Here is a 17773-nt window from a genome sequence, read left to right as displayed (position 1 = left end):
GAGACTCGCGCTGCCTTGACATGTGCAGGATATCAAGCTTGATCTTCCATGCTGAGAGTGCTCCAGATGTGTGTCGGTATGTGTGAAACTTGACCGCTGGAGTTTGGCTCAAGGAATTAGACATACCAAAGCGGTGTTTACTCAGCTTTGATTTCTTAGATTAAAAAGACCAGCAGGCGCTCTGTTTGGGTTGATGTGACTTGACTTGGGCTCTTGCAGATAATTGGGAAATGACATTCCAAGAGAGAATTCGTGTTTCAAACACGTGGTATGTTCTTATGGAAGATTAATGTAAGCCAGTTCTTCACAATTAGTTTGTAAACATTCAATCACACAGAGCAAGGGGAAAACACACATCTATGTTTGCTTTGCCACTTGGTTCTGAGCTGTTTCTGACCACCCACAGTAGTCCTGGTTTGAGTTTCCTTCCAGTGGTGTTGTGGGGAAACAGCTCTGCAGGGATTATGCTTTCAGTTAACAGGCCTCATCAAAGATTGTTTTTGTGCCACTCACCTTCCTGCTCTGCTAGTGCTTTTATTTCCAGGGACCTCTCGATACACATGCTTGTCTGATTGGGTGTGGTGGAAAATAACTGTGGAATGGCACAGAGTGAATTTAGGCTGGGGAAAGTATCACCAGATGCCCCAAAATGTCAGTAAAACTTCAGCTACGGCTGCAAAGTTTTCTGCCCTGCTAATCCCACAGTTTGTAAACTAGAAATTTCTTACAAGGCTGCTTATTTTCCTAAGGCAAATTAAAATTCTAATGGCAGTTATTATAGTTAAAATAACAGTTATATTCCTTTCATTTTGAATGAAATATCAGAAAACACAGCAATTCCTTTTTTGGAACTTACTTAAAATGTGTTTTGCACCAAATTTGTTGAGCTGTTACACCCAAACCGTAATAAGTAGACCAAACTTTTGCTTGCTGCAAAGATTTAAGCCTCAGATTTCACCTTTTGACCTCAACCAGCATAACACTAGACAGCTTTTTAAGCACAGTAACTATTTCACTGTACTTAACGATATAGAAAAATACACAATTAATAGTATATTACTCGCAGTTTTGCTATCCATGATTAAATGAACATTATCAACTGCGATTTTGCTATTTAAAATGCATTCTCGATCCATAGGTAAAATCACTTTGTTTTAACATGAGTAAATCTGACATTACTACACCTTATTTCACTCCTTTCATAGTAGTTTTTGGTCACATCCCTGTCTGAGTTGCTGTGTTGCAGTAAGTGATTGGGGACACTAGAGGCTTTTCTGCATACAACCGACTAGAGAGAATCTACTTGAGCTTGCACTGACTATGGGTGAAAAAAAAAAATTGTCTTATTTTGATGTAAAGATTTGTACGTGAACAGAAATGTGGCACCAAATGGAAGTGAAAGAAAAGCTCAGTTTATTTAAATTTCAAAGTGCAGTAAAAATATTTTATCCATAAAAGCAATTGATAATTGTGATAAATAACCATGATATACACATCAGCTAAAGCCACAAACAATAGTAGCCATAGTGTTTTATGGCAATTCTCTAGGTTGCTTTCTCCTGACCAGATCCTTACTTGTGTTACTTGTGTTGTAACTACTTTCAGATGCATGATTGCTTTGGATAAAAGCATCTGCTAAATGAAATTGTACAAATTATAGTCACGCCTTCCTAATCCATGATGCCGTTACACATCAGTCTTTGGTCTTGTGGCTTATGAGTTACTGCGACGTGCAAAATTAGGGAAAACTAAACATTAAACTTACATTTAATTATGACTTTAGTGGTGGTACTGACCAGCCAAGGTTTTTGAAGGTATACCCTGCTGGTAATAAGTGAAAATTACTGGTGAGTTTTACAATTTGGACTCAATTTCCGACTCGATTGAAAACCCTGACTGGGTGTTTAAGAAGTTAAAAATAAGCCAGTTTCAAGGTAGGATTCAACAGTGTCCGGGTGTTTTCTCTTGAAATGTCATGGAAAAATTATTTTCCTTAAAGTTTCCACTAGCACATCCCTCTTGTTCTCACACTACATCCGCCACATGGCCGGCTTTATCCTCCTGCTGTTTAGTCTGCAGCACACTGGTATTTTGACAGCAGTACAAAAACACAGTGTTGCACCTATGTTTGTATGTTTGGCCAACGGCCTACTGCGATTACAGTCTCACGCTTGTGTTAGGGATGAAAATGAGGGCACTAAGCCTTGGCCAGGATGCATGCTGCTGAAAAGCCAGCTAGTAATAAATGTCCTGTTTTGTAAGATATTCCTGCACCTGCAGCTGACCTTAGATGCCCTGCGATACACAGTGTATTTGGCTTCCCTGGGTTTCTGTAAGTGATACAGTGTGATAAGTAAATGGGGCATCCACAGAGTGTGTGCTTGTGGGTCTCTCTCACCGCTTGTAGGATTTGGTATGTCCCAGTTCATAAATCCCACCCATGCCTTCATACCTGCTCGACTAAAGATCCATTGTTCTGCGTACTGTTTTGAGATATGTCTTTCGGTAAGTTGAATTCAAACAAAGTCATCTCTCACCAGAGCTTGTAGAAAAAGTTCTCATTGAAGGGATCCAGTGGAAATCCAGACTCCCTCACAGTCCCATTCTTAGCAGGGTTTGCCTTCCCTGAAGAGGGTACACAGAAAGAGAAGTTGTACATTAGACATGACTAACAAACTGCTTTGTTTGCCCGATGGACGCCCCTAGACAGGATATTTTGGAAACCTGTGTTGAAAGAGCTTTAGCAGTGTACCGTGAAAGGGTTGTGTGGCGGCAGTAGTTCTCAATGGGGTCTGAAAAGCAGTTATCAATACAAAAGTTTTCTTTTTTTGAAAGCTGTGAGCTCTGTGCGACTTCCTCAGACTTTTGGAAAGTCTGAAGGAGGTGAATAAAAGTAGGGAGGGATAGAGACTTATTCATTTTCCTCCATTACAAGCCCTTTCAGATGAAGTGAGGCAGAGTGGGAGCGACAGGGCTATCTGAAATACAGACATTCAGGCAACAACCCTAAGTACCTCAGCAAAATTCAATAAAACACATTCCCTAGAGACACGTCATCTCTGGGAAATACAAAATAATGCTTATGTCGCTGTCATCTCTGTCAACTTTAGCTCTCAGTCTCTCAGCTTGGATCCAAGTAGCTTTTATATTTATGGCTGAACTTTTGTTGTATGCCTGGTGTAAGTTGCTTAGACACGAAGCTCAGTAGTAAATATTAAACTGTTTGGACCTAAGTGTGTGGAATTTATTTCACTTCTCTGGGGGCTTCGATGTACCTAAAGTGCCTGACTGAAGTTTGGCACAGTTACTTGTTGTCTTTGATTAATTCCATCTTAATAAATCACTGATATATCCTCTGTTAAGTTGTCTCAATGTTCTTCAGTCAGTATCCTTCTCATTATCATAGTTGGAGAGTAAATAAGTATGTTTAATAAAGTGATGAATGTAAATACAATTTTAAGGTTGCATGTTTTCATTTTGTATTTTCTTCAATCCTTCTGATCTTACATCATTTCATGTTCATTTGTTTTTTCTCTTCTACTGATCTAAAAATCTCCAGGGCTTGATATAATAGTTTTCAACTAACAGTCAGCTGCCACATAAGAAAGCAACTCAGTGCAGAACTTAATTATATACATTTCCTTCCCTCTCACCTTCTTCCATTCCTTCCATGTTCTCTCTTAATTTTTTCCTCCTCCTTCTTTTTTGAACTCATGTGACAGCTCGAAAATGCCCCAAAGTAATAAGCTAAACCTTAATCTTCTTCTTTACAATTAGTACCTTTACCTGTGATATTGGAGGGTAGATTTTGCCTTTTAATACTTATTTGTTCATGCAGTTCCACAAGTTTCAAATGATATTGCATTTGTCAGGCTGACTGGGGAAATTTGGATGAAATGCAAAAACCCTTTATCTTGTCGTAGAGTGTTTTGCCCTTGAGACTTGGGTGAAAAATGTAAAAAATCTGCAAATGATTCATCCCATAATTAGCATGCTGTTTTGAGTGTGCACAGCTGCTTACATTTATATATTAAAGTGAATATAACTGAGGCTAAAATGAACTAAATCACTTAGCAAATAAATCAAAAAAAATTTATAGTTTATATAAATCACTTTAAAGCACATTATGTCACTAGAATTTTTTTTTGTTGCTCAAGCAAAACAAACAAGTTAATTGTGAAATCTGTTAGTGTCTGCAACTAGACATAAAGAGTTCCAAAACTCCACTTAACCAATAATGCTTGAAATCAAAAAAATACTTTAAATGCTTTCAAAGAAATGTAAAACGAGTACATAAAGCTCTTAATTAATTACAGTTTTGAGTTGATTTTCTTTTTCTTTCACTTCATGAACACTCTTGGTGAAGTAGAGATGCGTATAATGGTATATGGGTACCATATACCATATGGTATAATGACAGTGGTATAATATGGATGATCTTAATTTGACATATGATCTGCTTTTCAGAGGAATAGCATAGTTGGTGTCATCTAGGGTGCTGAGTATTTACCAGCTAGCATCAGGCTGTCAGATCCATTGTTTTCCATCTGTATTGCCATTCAGTTGCATTTGCAGTAACTGTTCTGTCCCGTAGATGGACTCCAACTCCACTGCCTTGGACCAGAGCTGAGGGTAACAGTCCTTTATCTGCTCTGCACTGCTAGCTAAGGGACTACTCAAACCAAAACCTGCAGCAGGCTGACAGTTGGTTTATTTGCTGCTATGTCTCTGCTAAGTCTGCTAGTGATGAAATAAGCTGCAGTCCATCTGCAGGATGAGAGACTGCTTCATGGCATGTTCAGTGAACACACTGTCTTGTTCACAAAGAGTTGGTAACGGCAACATCCTGAAAGCAGCATCAAAAACATTGGAGATACTGATCAGTACTTGTGGTCAGAACATTTAAAATGCAATCGGCAAAAACAAGATGCAGAGATTTGTAAGCCTTAGTCCTTTGGTTTGAAGTGACAGGCTCTGTATCCAGGCAAGCATTTACACAACTCATGTTATCACAAGTCACCTAAATCACAATCAAGCATTTAAATAAAAAAACAAAAAACAAAGACAAAACTGTAATGCTACTCTCTAAACAAATATTTTATTATTTATGGATATTTTGCTGTCACACTGGTTTTCTTCTACCTTTTCAATCCCATTGACCAGCAGGTCACTCAGTTGTTATAAGCTCGTGTGGTGCTGTCAAGAAATTAAACAAATCCACTGAACATTATTTCAAACTTTATTTCAAATTTTAGTGGAGATCCCACAGTTTCCAAACACCATCCCAAATATGTCAACTGATGACTCAGAATGTTTAAAGGGAAATAAAAGTAACCTGATGTTAATAAGTTATAGTTTAGTACCTTTTCTTGTACTGTTCTGTTTTCCAAGTCGTATTAACTGCTTTCACTGAAGCATTTTAGTTATTTTGCCTCGACTCTTGATGAAGTCAGATGAGTCTCTACTGGATCTTAGCAGTGTAAAATTCTCAGCTCTAATCAGACTTCTGGATTGACCAGTAATTGAACCTGTTATCCTCTTCTCAGTTTAGCCCCTAGCTACTGCCTGTCTTCAATGATACACTGAGAGGAGGGAGGGCAGAAGGACCACAATACCCACTCAGGGACGAGCTGTCAGAAGTCCTGAAATTCTATCCTCCCTCAGACCAAAGCACGGGGTGTTTTTAGCAGTATTGGATCACTGCGATACAGCACACAGGTCATTTGGGGAGAGTTTTTCAGAGGAATTACTTCATCTATTAAAGAGCAAGAGTCAGAGCAATGATCAGTGAAGTTCACCTTAGATGGTGTTTTAGCTTTTAAGACTCCCAGAGTGGAGAACTGGCCTTAATGCTAGTCATGATACTGCCCTCAAGTGGATGCTACAGCCATTAGTACTGCAGCGTCTTTATGTCACAGGGAAAAATACAGGGATGGTAAAAAGTTAGGATGATGAGAAGAGGCGATAAAAACTCTCTAAAAGTTCTTGGCCACTTTAGTTATGGTAGCTGGTGTGACTCTAATAACTCTTTCCAGTCCTCTTGGCTCGGTCTTTTCCATTAGCTGTTTTTCTATTAGGACCTGGCGCTTGGCATTTCATGAAAGGAACAGCAGTGGAAGCCCTCAGCAGCAGCAGCAGCAGCAGCAGCAGTCCTGAGGGCTGGGGATCTCAGGAGGATGACAGAGGCGTGCAAATTGTCACTGCTAAAAGTCCTAATTGCCTGAAACCTTTCAGCTTCAAAGCCGGCCCTTCTTGTGTGGCAGAAGTGCTGCTGCACGCCCCTCTCAGATGGAAAGGTTGATTGCATCTGTGGCATTTAAAAGTAGAGAGTTTGAGGATTGCTTATTGTGTGGTCCGCTGATGCTCTCCTCCCCCTTTTCTTCCCCCATTTCCCCCTCTGCTCCGTGTTTCAAAGACCTGTCGCCTCACGACTTGTCAAAATCCTCCCTTTAAACAGTAAGCAAAAATAGATGCTAACGATTGAAATTCCATTCCATAAATTTGTGGTCACAGTGTGGAATAACAAGGCTGTTGCATGTGTTTGTGCATTTTTATACACATGGGAGTGATTGAGGACATTTTGCTTTTAGTTACTGCCCAGTAAAAGGATTATATATTTCTTTGTTTATATACTAAAGCAACACTGTCACTTCATTTTGCCATGTGACTTTTCTCCTGGATTGAAATCCAGGTTTTTGTTGCACAAAGTTAAAAAAACAAATCGAAGTAACACTCCTAAAGTCTCCAGAACTCTCTCCATCTGTGACTAGTATGCAGAGGTATTTTCCCCTTGATACAAGTTCCTTTATTGTTTGCTGAAAGTCTCCATTTTTAAATATAAAATCTGTCAAGGGAAACTATATAAATGCCATGTAGGCCACCAAGGGATTGGACGCATCAGTAATGAATGCAGCAGACGCTCTGCTGTCAGTGGAAAAAAGTGTTGCCTTTCAAAATGTAAATGTGTCACCTTCCCATTTAATATGACTAACACTAGTAGTGATAGTCCTTCCACTAATGTGAATAAATGATGATACGTTTGGCTGGGAAATTCTTTAAGTGAGGATTTGTGGCAGTTAATCATTATGAAGTGGAAAGTGAGGTTCCCTCATGTCTAATAATAGTAAAGTGAATCTCATAAAAACCTGCCCTTTTAAAATAAAGTGAAATACCCTCCTGGTGACTGCACTTAGACTTTGGCACTTGAGAAACTTCTGTCTGTGGAACATTTGAAGATTAATTCTACATTGTAAACAGGTGAGGAGGGCCTATTAACTCAAATGGGACCATCAATCAGACTAATTCGCTTGCTGATTTCATCTCAAATGCTCACTTATGCCTTCACTTCAGGTTTTATCTCATGTCTGTCCAAATGCCGCACTCCAGACAAATATTCAGCCTTGAGCTTACTGGTTTCTCCATCTCGATTCTCTGCTGGAAGAGACGCTGGGACAGAGACAGTGGAAAACCATCTCAGTCAACCCTGGAGGACATAGGCTCTGATGATGATGAAGATCTGGAGACGTGCAAATCCTCCAGGATCGCATTCCACCTCTTCGTGTGTTCATGCGCTTTTACACAATGAGGTGTCCGTGCAGTCTCTGCATGTGTTCTCTCTTTCGTATGCGTGTCTCAACTCATGTAATCCCTCTCATGGATGTTTGCGTTCCCGTAACAATGAGGCACTGAGTTGCTCATTAGAAAGCTGCTTTATTCATCCTGGATTCAGTGGAAAGCAGAGATACGATCTGAAGGCAGTGCCACCTCCGCCAGCAGCAGCTAAGCCCGGGTCATGAGCATCTACTTACTGAAGTCAAATGTGCCTCTTCCCTGAGTGACGATCAATAAGTTTCCAAGTTCCTCACACTCAAGTCATATAGATTTCAGCCTGAAAGCAGTTCGATATGCAAATGTCTGTGAGACCCCGGAGTTTGTTATTGTTAAGTAATTCTACCCTTTTCTCGTGCTTTTTTCTTGACCACATTTGAAGCCTGAGTGGCAGTTGTGACTACTTAAAGCTGTGCCACGAGTCAGTGAAGAACTGAAGTCGTATTTGTGTTCCACTGTGCAAGCAACTACTTGATTTAATAATGCTGTTTTATGAAACATGATTCATATTTCAAAGGCCGCATATCTGGAATGGAAACGATTCAGCACTGGGGCTTAGACAGGCCTAAAACTTTGATCCTCCTTGGTGATCTTGATTTGCGTTTGCGTATTTGGTGTGTGCAAACTTTAGTGTTTTTTTTTCTTTTTGTTTTGCCTATTAGAAAACAGACCTCTGTAATAGAGTCATTAGCTGTGGTTTGTGGACTATAGCTGTCTTCAGTATGCCTGAACACCCGAAGTTCTCGTGACTTTCCCAGGGTCCTCGTCAGAGCTCTTGGGTGGTAATCGGCAGATGATCGTGCTCATCAGATTCATCATCCCCACGGCCTTTTAGCTCCTCCAAACACATGTAACGTCTCAAATACTTTGCGTGTGAGGATGTAATTTATTTTAGATAACAACTGATGGAATGCTTTCATCTGATAAACATGACAAGATGCAATCAGATTTACTAGAATGCTTTGAATTCTCACTCAGAGGGTCTGACTGATCAGCGATTCCTGAAGATGTGGACAACTTTGTGCCGTCAACTGCATTCTGTTGACATCTTACAGATGTACCAGCATCTCCTCATCACTTGGTACCAGTGATTAAGCCACAGAACAATGACTTGGGCACATGATAAAAAACAAAACAAAACAGGAAAGCCTTATTTGTTTTTCTTTTGGTCCGCTTGCTTTGATTTTTCAAAGGTCGAGACAATTATAAATCTAAAAGCTTTCTTAGAAAGGATTGTATACGCTGACACAGTCTGGCTCTGGAGCCCATTCAAGGCTATTTTATTTTGAGTCCTTCTTTTTTTCATTCCCCTGTGTTGCTTTAATCAATGAGGCAGCAGTCGCCGATCTGTACTCCAGTGCCTCGGTTCCCCCTTCAGTTTGTTGGTGCGGAAAATCAATGTCATCGGATTCCCCCTCAACTGGTTCTGATTAGGAAGAAGTGCTCCAGGAGTTGTGGATCTCGGGCCTCTTGCACCCATTAACCACGGTCAGGTCCGATTCCACGCTCATCGCTCTCACACCTCGTTGCATTCCCGTCCAATCTCCGCACAAACTGGGCTGCTAGAGGCTGGCCGGTGGAGTTTGGCTATGAGGTCAATAAAGGACAAACTGAGAGAAACTTATTTTCAGCTCCCGATGTGTTAAATTGCTGACACCAAGCTGTAGTATAAAATTCATTTGAAATCCAGATCCAAAGATGTGCTAGAAAGGATGTTCCAGATCACAAATCACAGATATTGTGTAATTTTAGTGGGATATATTTTTAATATATTTTTATTTTCTTCTCTGTGGATGTTAGAACATTAAAGACTTTGTGAAAAGCCTTCTTAAATTATTTTATTCCACTCTAAGAGAGCCTGCCTTTTGAAAGTTGACCTAGAAATGAAAGCGTCAGACTGGTTGGTGCTCTTCTGGGGAAATACTACAAATCAGATTCAATCCTGTTGTAAAGGATAATTCTGGATGATTACTACTTTGATCCCATTTTTATAGGTTTGACTGTTGTTATTGTTTGAAATTATTCCACTTCCTAAAGTAGTAAGAATTTTTCACAGCAAACTTTTTGACATGTTAGAGCAGGAGAAGCACAAGTGGGACTAATATTGTTAATAAAGGCTAGCTTAGCAAGGCACGGAATATTTTTTAGTGGATTACTCAACATCTGAAAGCATTTAAACAATACACTGCATTTAAACAGTTTCCTTTTTAAATGTTCCTAAAAGCAGAAATACAAGAGTAAAGGTAAAAAGAAGGGTCAAACTGTGTGTTTGTTTACTAGCATTACCATGGACAACTGCCTTACTTCCCAGTCCTAGCAGGTCCATCCAGATTTAGGAAAGTTTACTCCACAGCTATACTATATTTAAGGTAGTTACTTCTCATTTTAAAGTCCTTTGTATTTAAGCCACAGATAGCAGCCAAATAGGGTTGCATTAGAATACAGTAACAGTCTGTTCACCTCAGTGCACAATCAAGTGTTTCTTTATTTCCATGTCCAGTGATGTCTAAAACGGGGATCCATGGCCACCCCTGAAATCTCACTGGCAACCCCAGATCTGACAGGCAGTGAGTGAAGTTCATTCACTGAAACTCCGATGTCCAAGTTTCATGAAATGCAGCTACATTGTTCGAGTGCTAGTGAAAGGCCTTTAGACGACTGTAACAGTCACGCATAGGAACAGTCAGTTGGATATGCAACTCATCGATAAACATCACAGAAAGCACAAAAATCTCAGTTTGAAGGCCTTTTGGCAATTGATTCAAACACACATAGATGTCATCGACAAGAAGCTCCAGTTTAGTTCGTTGTTTGCAGCTGTTTGTAGAATCTTTCCTCTGAGTTTGTTACATACCTGCAGCTTCAGACAGCAGCAGGACAACTATAAATGTCTGGAAAGTATCTCACAGCATAACACTGTAGAACCTTTATTATTTACTACTTGCGACTATACATTATCCCCGACATGGAGACAGTGTCGGCCACGATATAATGGTAAATGACATTATGAGCTGACACACACAGTAGCAGCTTATAAGCCGGAATTGGAGAGATTTTTCTGTTTCACAATAGGATGATTGCAGCAGTGTCATCATAGTTCGTGTGGATGTGTTCTAGAGGGGGACTTAGGAGCAACAAAAACAACATTCACAGCCACAGTTTGATAATTTGTCATCCCACAGGGACAGAATTCTCAATATTGAAATCATAAATTCATCCATCTGCCTGTCTTGCCTATGGGTGAACATTTTCCCCTCAAACACACCACAGAAACTCTTCTCCTTGGCTATTTCTAATGGTGGTCACCCAAATAACCAAAATGTTAAATGCACCTCTAGCAGTCTATGCACACCAGATAATTAGAAACATTCACTTTAACATCTGTCACATTTTGACCTCTCACAACAGGGAAAGTACGGGCGGAATTAATCATGGCTCATTTCTATGAACTGTCCCTGTGAGCCATGGCAGCGAACCAGAGTGTATAAAAACACTCATTAACACACCTGTGCTCTCACCCGCTGTGATGGGTCAAAATGTCGGCTGTGAAAACTGTCGACTCAGCCTGCAAAATCGGCAGTCGTCATCTAAAACTGAGAAACTGTTTTTGCCTCCCTCTGTTTTCAATCAGGAACTCATTGTGTCAAAAATTACAGTGAATTTTGACTGTAAATCTTCCACGGTTGTCACTGTAAGCGGCTTATGTGCTGTGCAAGAAGGGGAGGCTTGGCAGCCGTAGCAACAGTAATTAAAGATAGGGCGAGGTTCAGCCAACAATCACCTACTATGATGAATGTGAAGTTATTATAATGGAAAGGAAATGTGAAAATATGACATAATATATCAGATTGTGCTTTAAAGTGCAACCGAAATCAAATTTAGTCATTCCTCTTAGAATAAAAGTAATGTCTACATGTCTTTGTAAATGTAGTGACAGACAAAAACTGCAAGCTTTTAGCGAGTAAAGGTGGTGGACAATGCAGGTTTTATGTTTGTAAGTGAAGTAAAACTGATGCTTTGTGCAAGATTTGATTGGCTGTAGCTAACTTAGGTTTTCATCTACATAAACAGATATCTGACTAGTATTCTTCTGAATGCAAACAATTGGATGCTATCATGAAACCAAAAAATGTATAAGATAAAAATATGGGGGTCATATGGGTTTCAATGTTTTCCTATAAAAAAAAAAAAAAAAAAAACAGCAAAACTGATTTATCGAGCAAGTAAACAGTATGTGATGGAGCAAACACACAATGCTAAATGTAATGTGTGGGTATTTGAATGCATAGTTAAAGTATGTTCAACAGTTACATTGCATAACCCAAAGTCTATCCCAGGCCTTTGGTTTTTCTCTTCTCTGTGATGTTCTCGGTGATATATACTGAATCTTTCAAAGTTTCAAGAAATAAAAAATGTTTTATATTTTCTCCCTCATGCTTGCTACTACATCAAAGGCCTTATTAAAGTCCACAGTTCATTTATGAAAAAGTGCAGGTAGAGCATGAAGCATAAATCTGTGTGAGAAGCCAGGCCATGGAGCTCTGCTTTAAACAAAGCAGAGCTCCTTGAACTGCTGTTCCTTTGAAAAAATGGAAAACAGGTCACTCTTAGGCCTCATCAAGAAACTAAATCAAAGTAGAGAGCTGTTGTAGCCTAAGGAATGAAGTCAAGGGAGTGAAAACCATTAAAAGTGCATTGTGCAAGCGGTTTGCAGAGAAAAAAGAAGAAAGAGAGACAGACGAGAGGAATCACGAAAGCAAAACAACCACAACAGTGGAACATGCCTTAAAGAAACTGAATGTATGGTCTCCTTTTGTCTTAACGTGTGGTTTCATGTAGCTCTGTCCAATATCATGCCCCATAAATCTCAAAGTAGGCCTTATTGGTTCACAAAAGTTAAAGTGCTTTAATTCTATGGCAGTTTTTTCTCGTTTTGGAAAATTGCTTCCGTCTGTTGATTGAACAAGCTCTTTACAAAAATGTGGGAGTTAAGAAAATCCACCACAAGAATTCCAGAATCTTACTATCAGCTTAAAATTGGTGGATTCAGATTGTTCGTGGTGTTCATTTGAGCGTATATCTGACTCACGCAGGGATTTTTCTCTCATCAGGAGCATCTTTGTGGGAAGCGTAAATGTAAATTTTAAACATCAAATTTGCCAGTGGTTCGTACAGCTCAGAGTGAAGCCAAACCATCGATGTTGTAACTCCTTCCTCTGTTTCAGTGTTTCTTGCTTTAATTATTACAACAAGTGGAACAACATGGGTTTGCTTTAACTTTGTTTCCTGCTGGTTTGAACTGGCTGCTAATGCTAACTGGATGCTGCTGGCTGAAACAGCGGTATAGAAACATTTCATCACAGAAACTCTTCTCCTTGGCTATTTCTAATGGTGGTCACCCAAATAACCAAAATGTTAAATGCACCTCTAGCAATCTATGCACACCAGATAATTAGAAACATTCACTTTAACATCTGTCACATTTTGACCTCTCACAACAGGGAAAGTACGGGCGGAATTAATCATGGCTCATTTCTATGAACTGTCCCTGTGAGCCATGGCAGCGAACCAGAGTGTATAAAAACACTCATTAACACACCTGTGCTCTCACCCGCTGTGATGGGTCAAAATGTCGGCTGTGAAAACTGTCGACTCAGCCTGCAAAATCGGCAGTCGTCATCTAAAACTGAGAAACTGTTTTTGCCTCCCTCTGTTTTCAATCAGGAACTCATTGTGTCAAAAATTACAGTGAATTTTGACTGTAAATCTTCCACGGTTGTCACTGTAAGCGGCTTATGTGCTGTGCAAGAAGGGGAGGCTTGGCAGCCGTAGCAACAGTAATTAAAGATAGGGCGAGGTTCAGCCAACAATCACCTACTATGATGAATGTGAAGTTATTATAATGGAAAGGAAATGTGAAAATATGACATAATATATCAGATTGTGCTTTAAAGTGCAACCGAAATCAAATTTAGTCATTCCTCTTAGAATAAAAGTAATGTCTACATGTCTTTGTAAATGTAGTGACAGACAAAAACTGCAAGCTTTTAGCGAGTAAAGGTGGTGGACAATGCAGGTTTTATGTTTGTAAGTGAAGTAAAACTGATGCTTTGTGCAAGATTTGATTGGCTGTAGCTAACTTAGGTTTTCATCTACATAAACAGATATCTGACTAGTATTCTTCTGAATGCAAACAATTGGATGCTATCATGAAACCAAAAAATGTATAAGATAAAAATATGGGGGTCATATGGGTTTCAATGTTTTCCTATAAAAAAAAAAAAAAAAAAACAGCAAAACTGATTTATCGAGCAAGTAAACAGTATGTGATGGAGCAAACACACAATGCTAAATGTAATGTGTGGGTATTTGAATGCATAGTTAAAGTATGTTCAACAGTTACATTGCATAACCCAAAGTCTATCCCAGGCCTTTGGTTTTTCTCTTCTCTGTGATGTTCTCGGTGATATATACTGAATCTTTCAAAGTTTCAAGAAATAAAAAATGTTTTATATTTTCTCCCTCATGCTTGCTACTACATCAAAGGCCTTATTAAAGTCCACAGTTCATTTATGAAAAAGTGCAGGTAGAGCATGAAGCATAAATCTGTGTGAGAAGCCAGGCCATGGAGCTCTGCTTTAAACAAAGCAGAGCTCCTTGAACTGCTGTTCCTTTGAAAAAATGGAAAACAGGTCACTCTTAGGCCTCATCAAGAAACTAAATCAAAGTAGAGAGCTGTTGTAGCCTAAGGAATGAAGTCAAGGGAGTGAAAACCATTAAAAGTGCATTGTGCAAGCGGTTTGCAGAGAAAAAAGAAGAAAGAGAGACAGACGAGAGGAATCACGAAAGCAAAACAACCACAACAGTGGAACATGCCTTAAAGAAACTGAATGTATGGTCTCCTTTTGTCTTAACGTGTGGTTTCATGTAGCTCTGTCCAATATCATGCCCCATAAATCTCAAAGTAGGCCTTATTGGTTCACAAAAGTTAAAGTGCTTTAATTCTATGGCAGTTTTTTCTCGTTTTGGAAAATTGCTTCCGTCTGTTGATTGAACAAGCTCTTTACAAAAATGTGGGAGTTAAGAAAATCCGCCACAAGAATTCCAGAATCTTACTATCAGCTTAAAATTGGTGGATTCAGATTGTTCGTGGTGTTCATTTGAGCGTATATCTGACTCACGCAGGGATTTTTCTCTCATCAGGAGCATCTTTGTGGGAAGCGTAAATGTAAATTTTAAACATCAAATTTGCCAGTGGTTCGTACAGCTCAGAGTGAAGCCAAACCATCGATGTTGTAACTCCTTCCTCTGTTTCAGTGTTTCTTGCTTTAATTATTACAACAAGTGGAACAACATGGGTTTGCTTTAACTTTGTTTCCTGCTGGTTTGAACTGGCTGCTAATGCTAACTGGATGCTGCTGGCTGAAACAGCGGTATAGAAACATTTGGATGACTCAAATGGAATCGTGACTCGTGAGAGGAAAGATAAAAGTGAACAAAAATGAGTTTGTCTGTGGATGTCTTCGTTTATTACTGCAGGATTTTACTCACATTGGCAGCGTTTTGCTATCGTGTCTTTGTGTAATTTTATGTTCTTTAACAAATGACCTCACTGTCTCTCCTTTTCCCTCCCCTTCCTCTCTTTCAGGAGGCTGAGCGTTGGGAGAGGTCGGTGTTGAGGGTCGCTGAGATCGCGTCAGCCCTGATCCGGGACAGGAGCCCTGCTCTGGTGGGGCAGCTTCTACAGGCGTGAAGGCAAGCAGCACCAACACAAAATCCCCGATCTATGACTCACAAATACTACTGAGATGAGACGGGCTGAGACAATGATTTTCTTCTTCTCTCCAAAATCTCTTAAACCTTGCATCAGTGACTGCAAGGTTCATGGAATAGTCCCAAAATGAGGCACTGGGGACTTTCTGAGGACAGTCGTAAAAAGAGAATTGTCGAAATCAAAGCAGCAAAGGCCGAGACATTCTGACTTTTGGTTCCATGTATGCGCCAGAATCCTATATTTCCCGTGATGCAGCTCAGTATCACCTTTTGTTGGATACTTCCTGCCTGGTAAACACCCAAATTTTTTACCGATGGCCCCTCATTCTTCCATAGTAACTAGGACTGTAGACTCCAGATTGATTGGTTGGTTGAACAGTATCTGGTATTACACTAACATCAAAAGTACTACATCAGAAACCTTCCAGGATTAATTATTTGTGGCAGTGAAAGAGACACACTACCTGTGAACACCCCCATGTTTCTATAACTCTGAATTCTAGTTCTAACTCATTTAACATTTACTGAATATTTACTTGAAGTTGGCTTCAAACTAATAAGCGTCAACTATACACTTTGCAAATGACAGTTTGTGTATCACAGCCCAGCAACCAACATGGTATGTCATCTAATAATGGTAGGCTAACTTCATTTTCCCAAACAGTTTTTGTGCAAGAGTTGCCAGTTGATATAGTTCTATTTTAAGAAATCCTATGAATATGGGCAGGTGCATGCTGGTCTGCCGTTGTTTTCATTTCAGTATAAAATAATCCGGTGCAAATAATTTAATATGCTGCAAATACCAGCTTTTTGTGTTTACGTGACTTTAGACTAATTCGTTTAGGGTTTCTGCTAAACATATGGTAGTGGCAGTAAAAGGTGTACCAGCATCTTTGCTATAATAAACCACAATTTAAAGGGATTTAAAGAGAAGTTTTGGGGTTCAGCAACAGCAAATGACAGAGAAAGTTAGATCTCCTCTCCACCGTTGTTGGGAAAGCTTCTCCATACCTGCGATCATTGATGGAGAGTTGTATCGCATAGTAAACATGCATTTAAAGCTGCTTTTTGCTGGCTTGTTTTTGTATTGATTTGAGATATGTTTTCTGTTTAACTAGTTATGCTGTTTTTTTTTTCCGAAATTAAGCCTCAGTGTATCAGTAGGAGCTCTAAAATAAATAGAAAATAAAAGGACTCAAGAGACAATCTACAGAAGAGGTACAATTCAAACATTTACTTCAGTTTTTTGTTGTTTGGCAAGTTAGATTGAAAGCTGAGCAAAAAAATCACTCCTAGAAAGCACACGAGGAAAGAGTTTATAAATCATTTATATTGCTTGTGGCATTATGTTGCAGAAATACCTGTTCTAACACAAGTTTTATGCCACCACTCATGCAGGTTTTGGTCTATCCTCTTCAAGAAAGTTATTTTCAAAGTTTATCGGTGTGTCAAAGAAGGCTGGACATCATAAGTTTGATGATTAAGAACCAAAAGACCAACGGCAACAATGCATTGGTCTCTGTCTTGTCCATTTGCTTCTACTGAACATCTTTAAAAGGACTGTGTTGCAGCTGATTGATGCAAATTTAGTGTGTTAGTATTTACAGCAATAGGATAGCGTGTGTGGGACTGAATCAAAGTGAACTACAGTCAGTGTGTTCATGGTATGGAAGAAGAATGTCTTTGCTCGGTGTGACTCACTGATGTGTGTGTAGTTTCTGGAGTTCTGTGGCACTGACAACAAAGACATGTCAAGCTTTGGATCATTTCATTGGTGGTTTTCATTTTTTAATCTGCAGTTGTTTTAAAAGAGTGATTATTTCTGTGGTTGTCATGGACCTGCATTAAGAGGCCACATCGCATTGACGTATTACTGTGGAAATTTGAATTACACTGCATAAGCCATAAAACTGGGTGTCAAAACCGCTGCTTTTGCCACAGGATGAAGCTGCAGCCCAAATATAAGGGTGCTTATATATTTGTATGCCATTAAAACAATAAATGTGACATGATGATCTTTTTTTTTTTTTTTTTTAATAATAATCTGCTATATTTGTGCTCATTCCAGAAAATGTTTTATTCACTGCAGCTTAGTCTTTTCCTCACTCGCGTTTTAGCTGCCTCCAAGTATTTAGGCGAGTTGGAAGAAACCGTTTCCTAACTGTGCTGTTTTCAGGAGCTGGAATCAATCACTGAAGTTATGTGAAGCTCTGCTTGTCTGTGTGGTAGCTCATGCATGACAAAGCCCTCAGTGAAGCATCTCAGTGCAGAAGAGGCTCCTGTTTCCTGCAGTGAACCAGCTAGAACAGCAGCAGACCCTGCAGTGACCTTGGTTCGTCCTCCAGGTAGATCTGTAGCATGTTTTTCTTACAGAAGTTAAGAAGTGAAGTTC

General features: G+C 39.5%; 1 protein-coding gene across 1 annotated transcript in view; it reads left to right on the top strand.

Annotated features, from left to right (window-relative positions):
• Window positions 1-17396, top strand: part of crppa (CDP-L-ribitol pyrophosphorylase A) — a 60882-nt gene extending 43486 nt beyond the window's left edge. Inside the window, exon 10 of the mRNA XM_023299736.3 lies at window positions 15257-17396. Coding sequence (XP_023155504.2) covers window positions 15257-15361 — 105 coding nt within the window. The 3' untranslated portion in view covers window positions 15362-17396. The remainder of the gene's footprint in view (window positions 1-15256) is intronic.
• Window positions 17397-17773: the final 377 nt, after the last annotated feature.

This window comes from Amphiprion ocellaris, chromosome 9, assembly GCF_022539595.1.
Source record: "Amphiprion ocellaris isolate individual 3 ecotype Okinawa chromosome 9, ASM2253959v1, whole genome shotgun sequence".
Taxonomy (NCBI): Eukaryota; Metazoa; Chordata; class Actinopteri; family Pomacentridae; genus Amphiprion; species Amphiprion ocellaris.
This window is presented reverse-complemented; position numbering and strand designations above follow the sequence as displayed.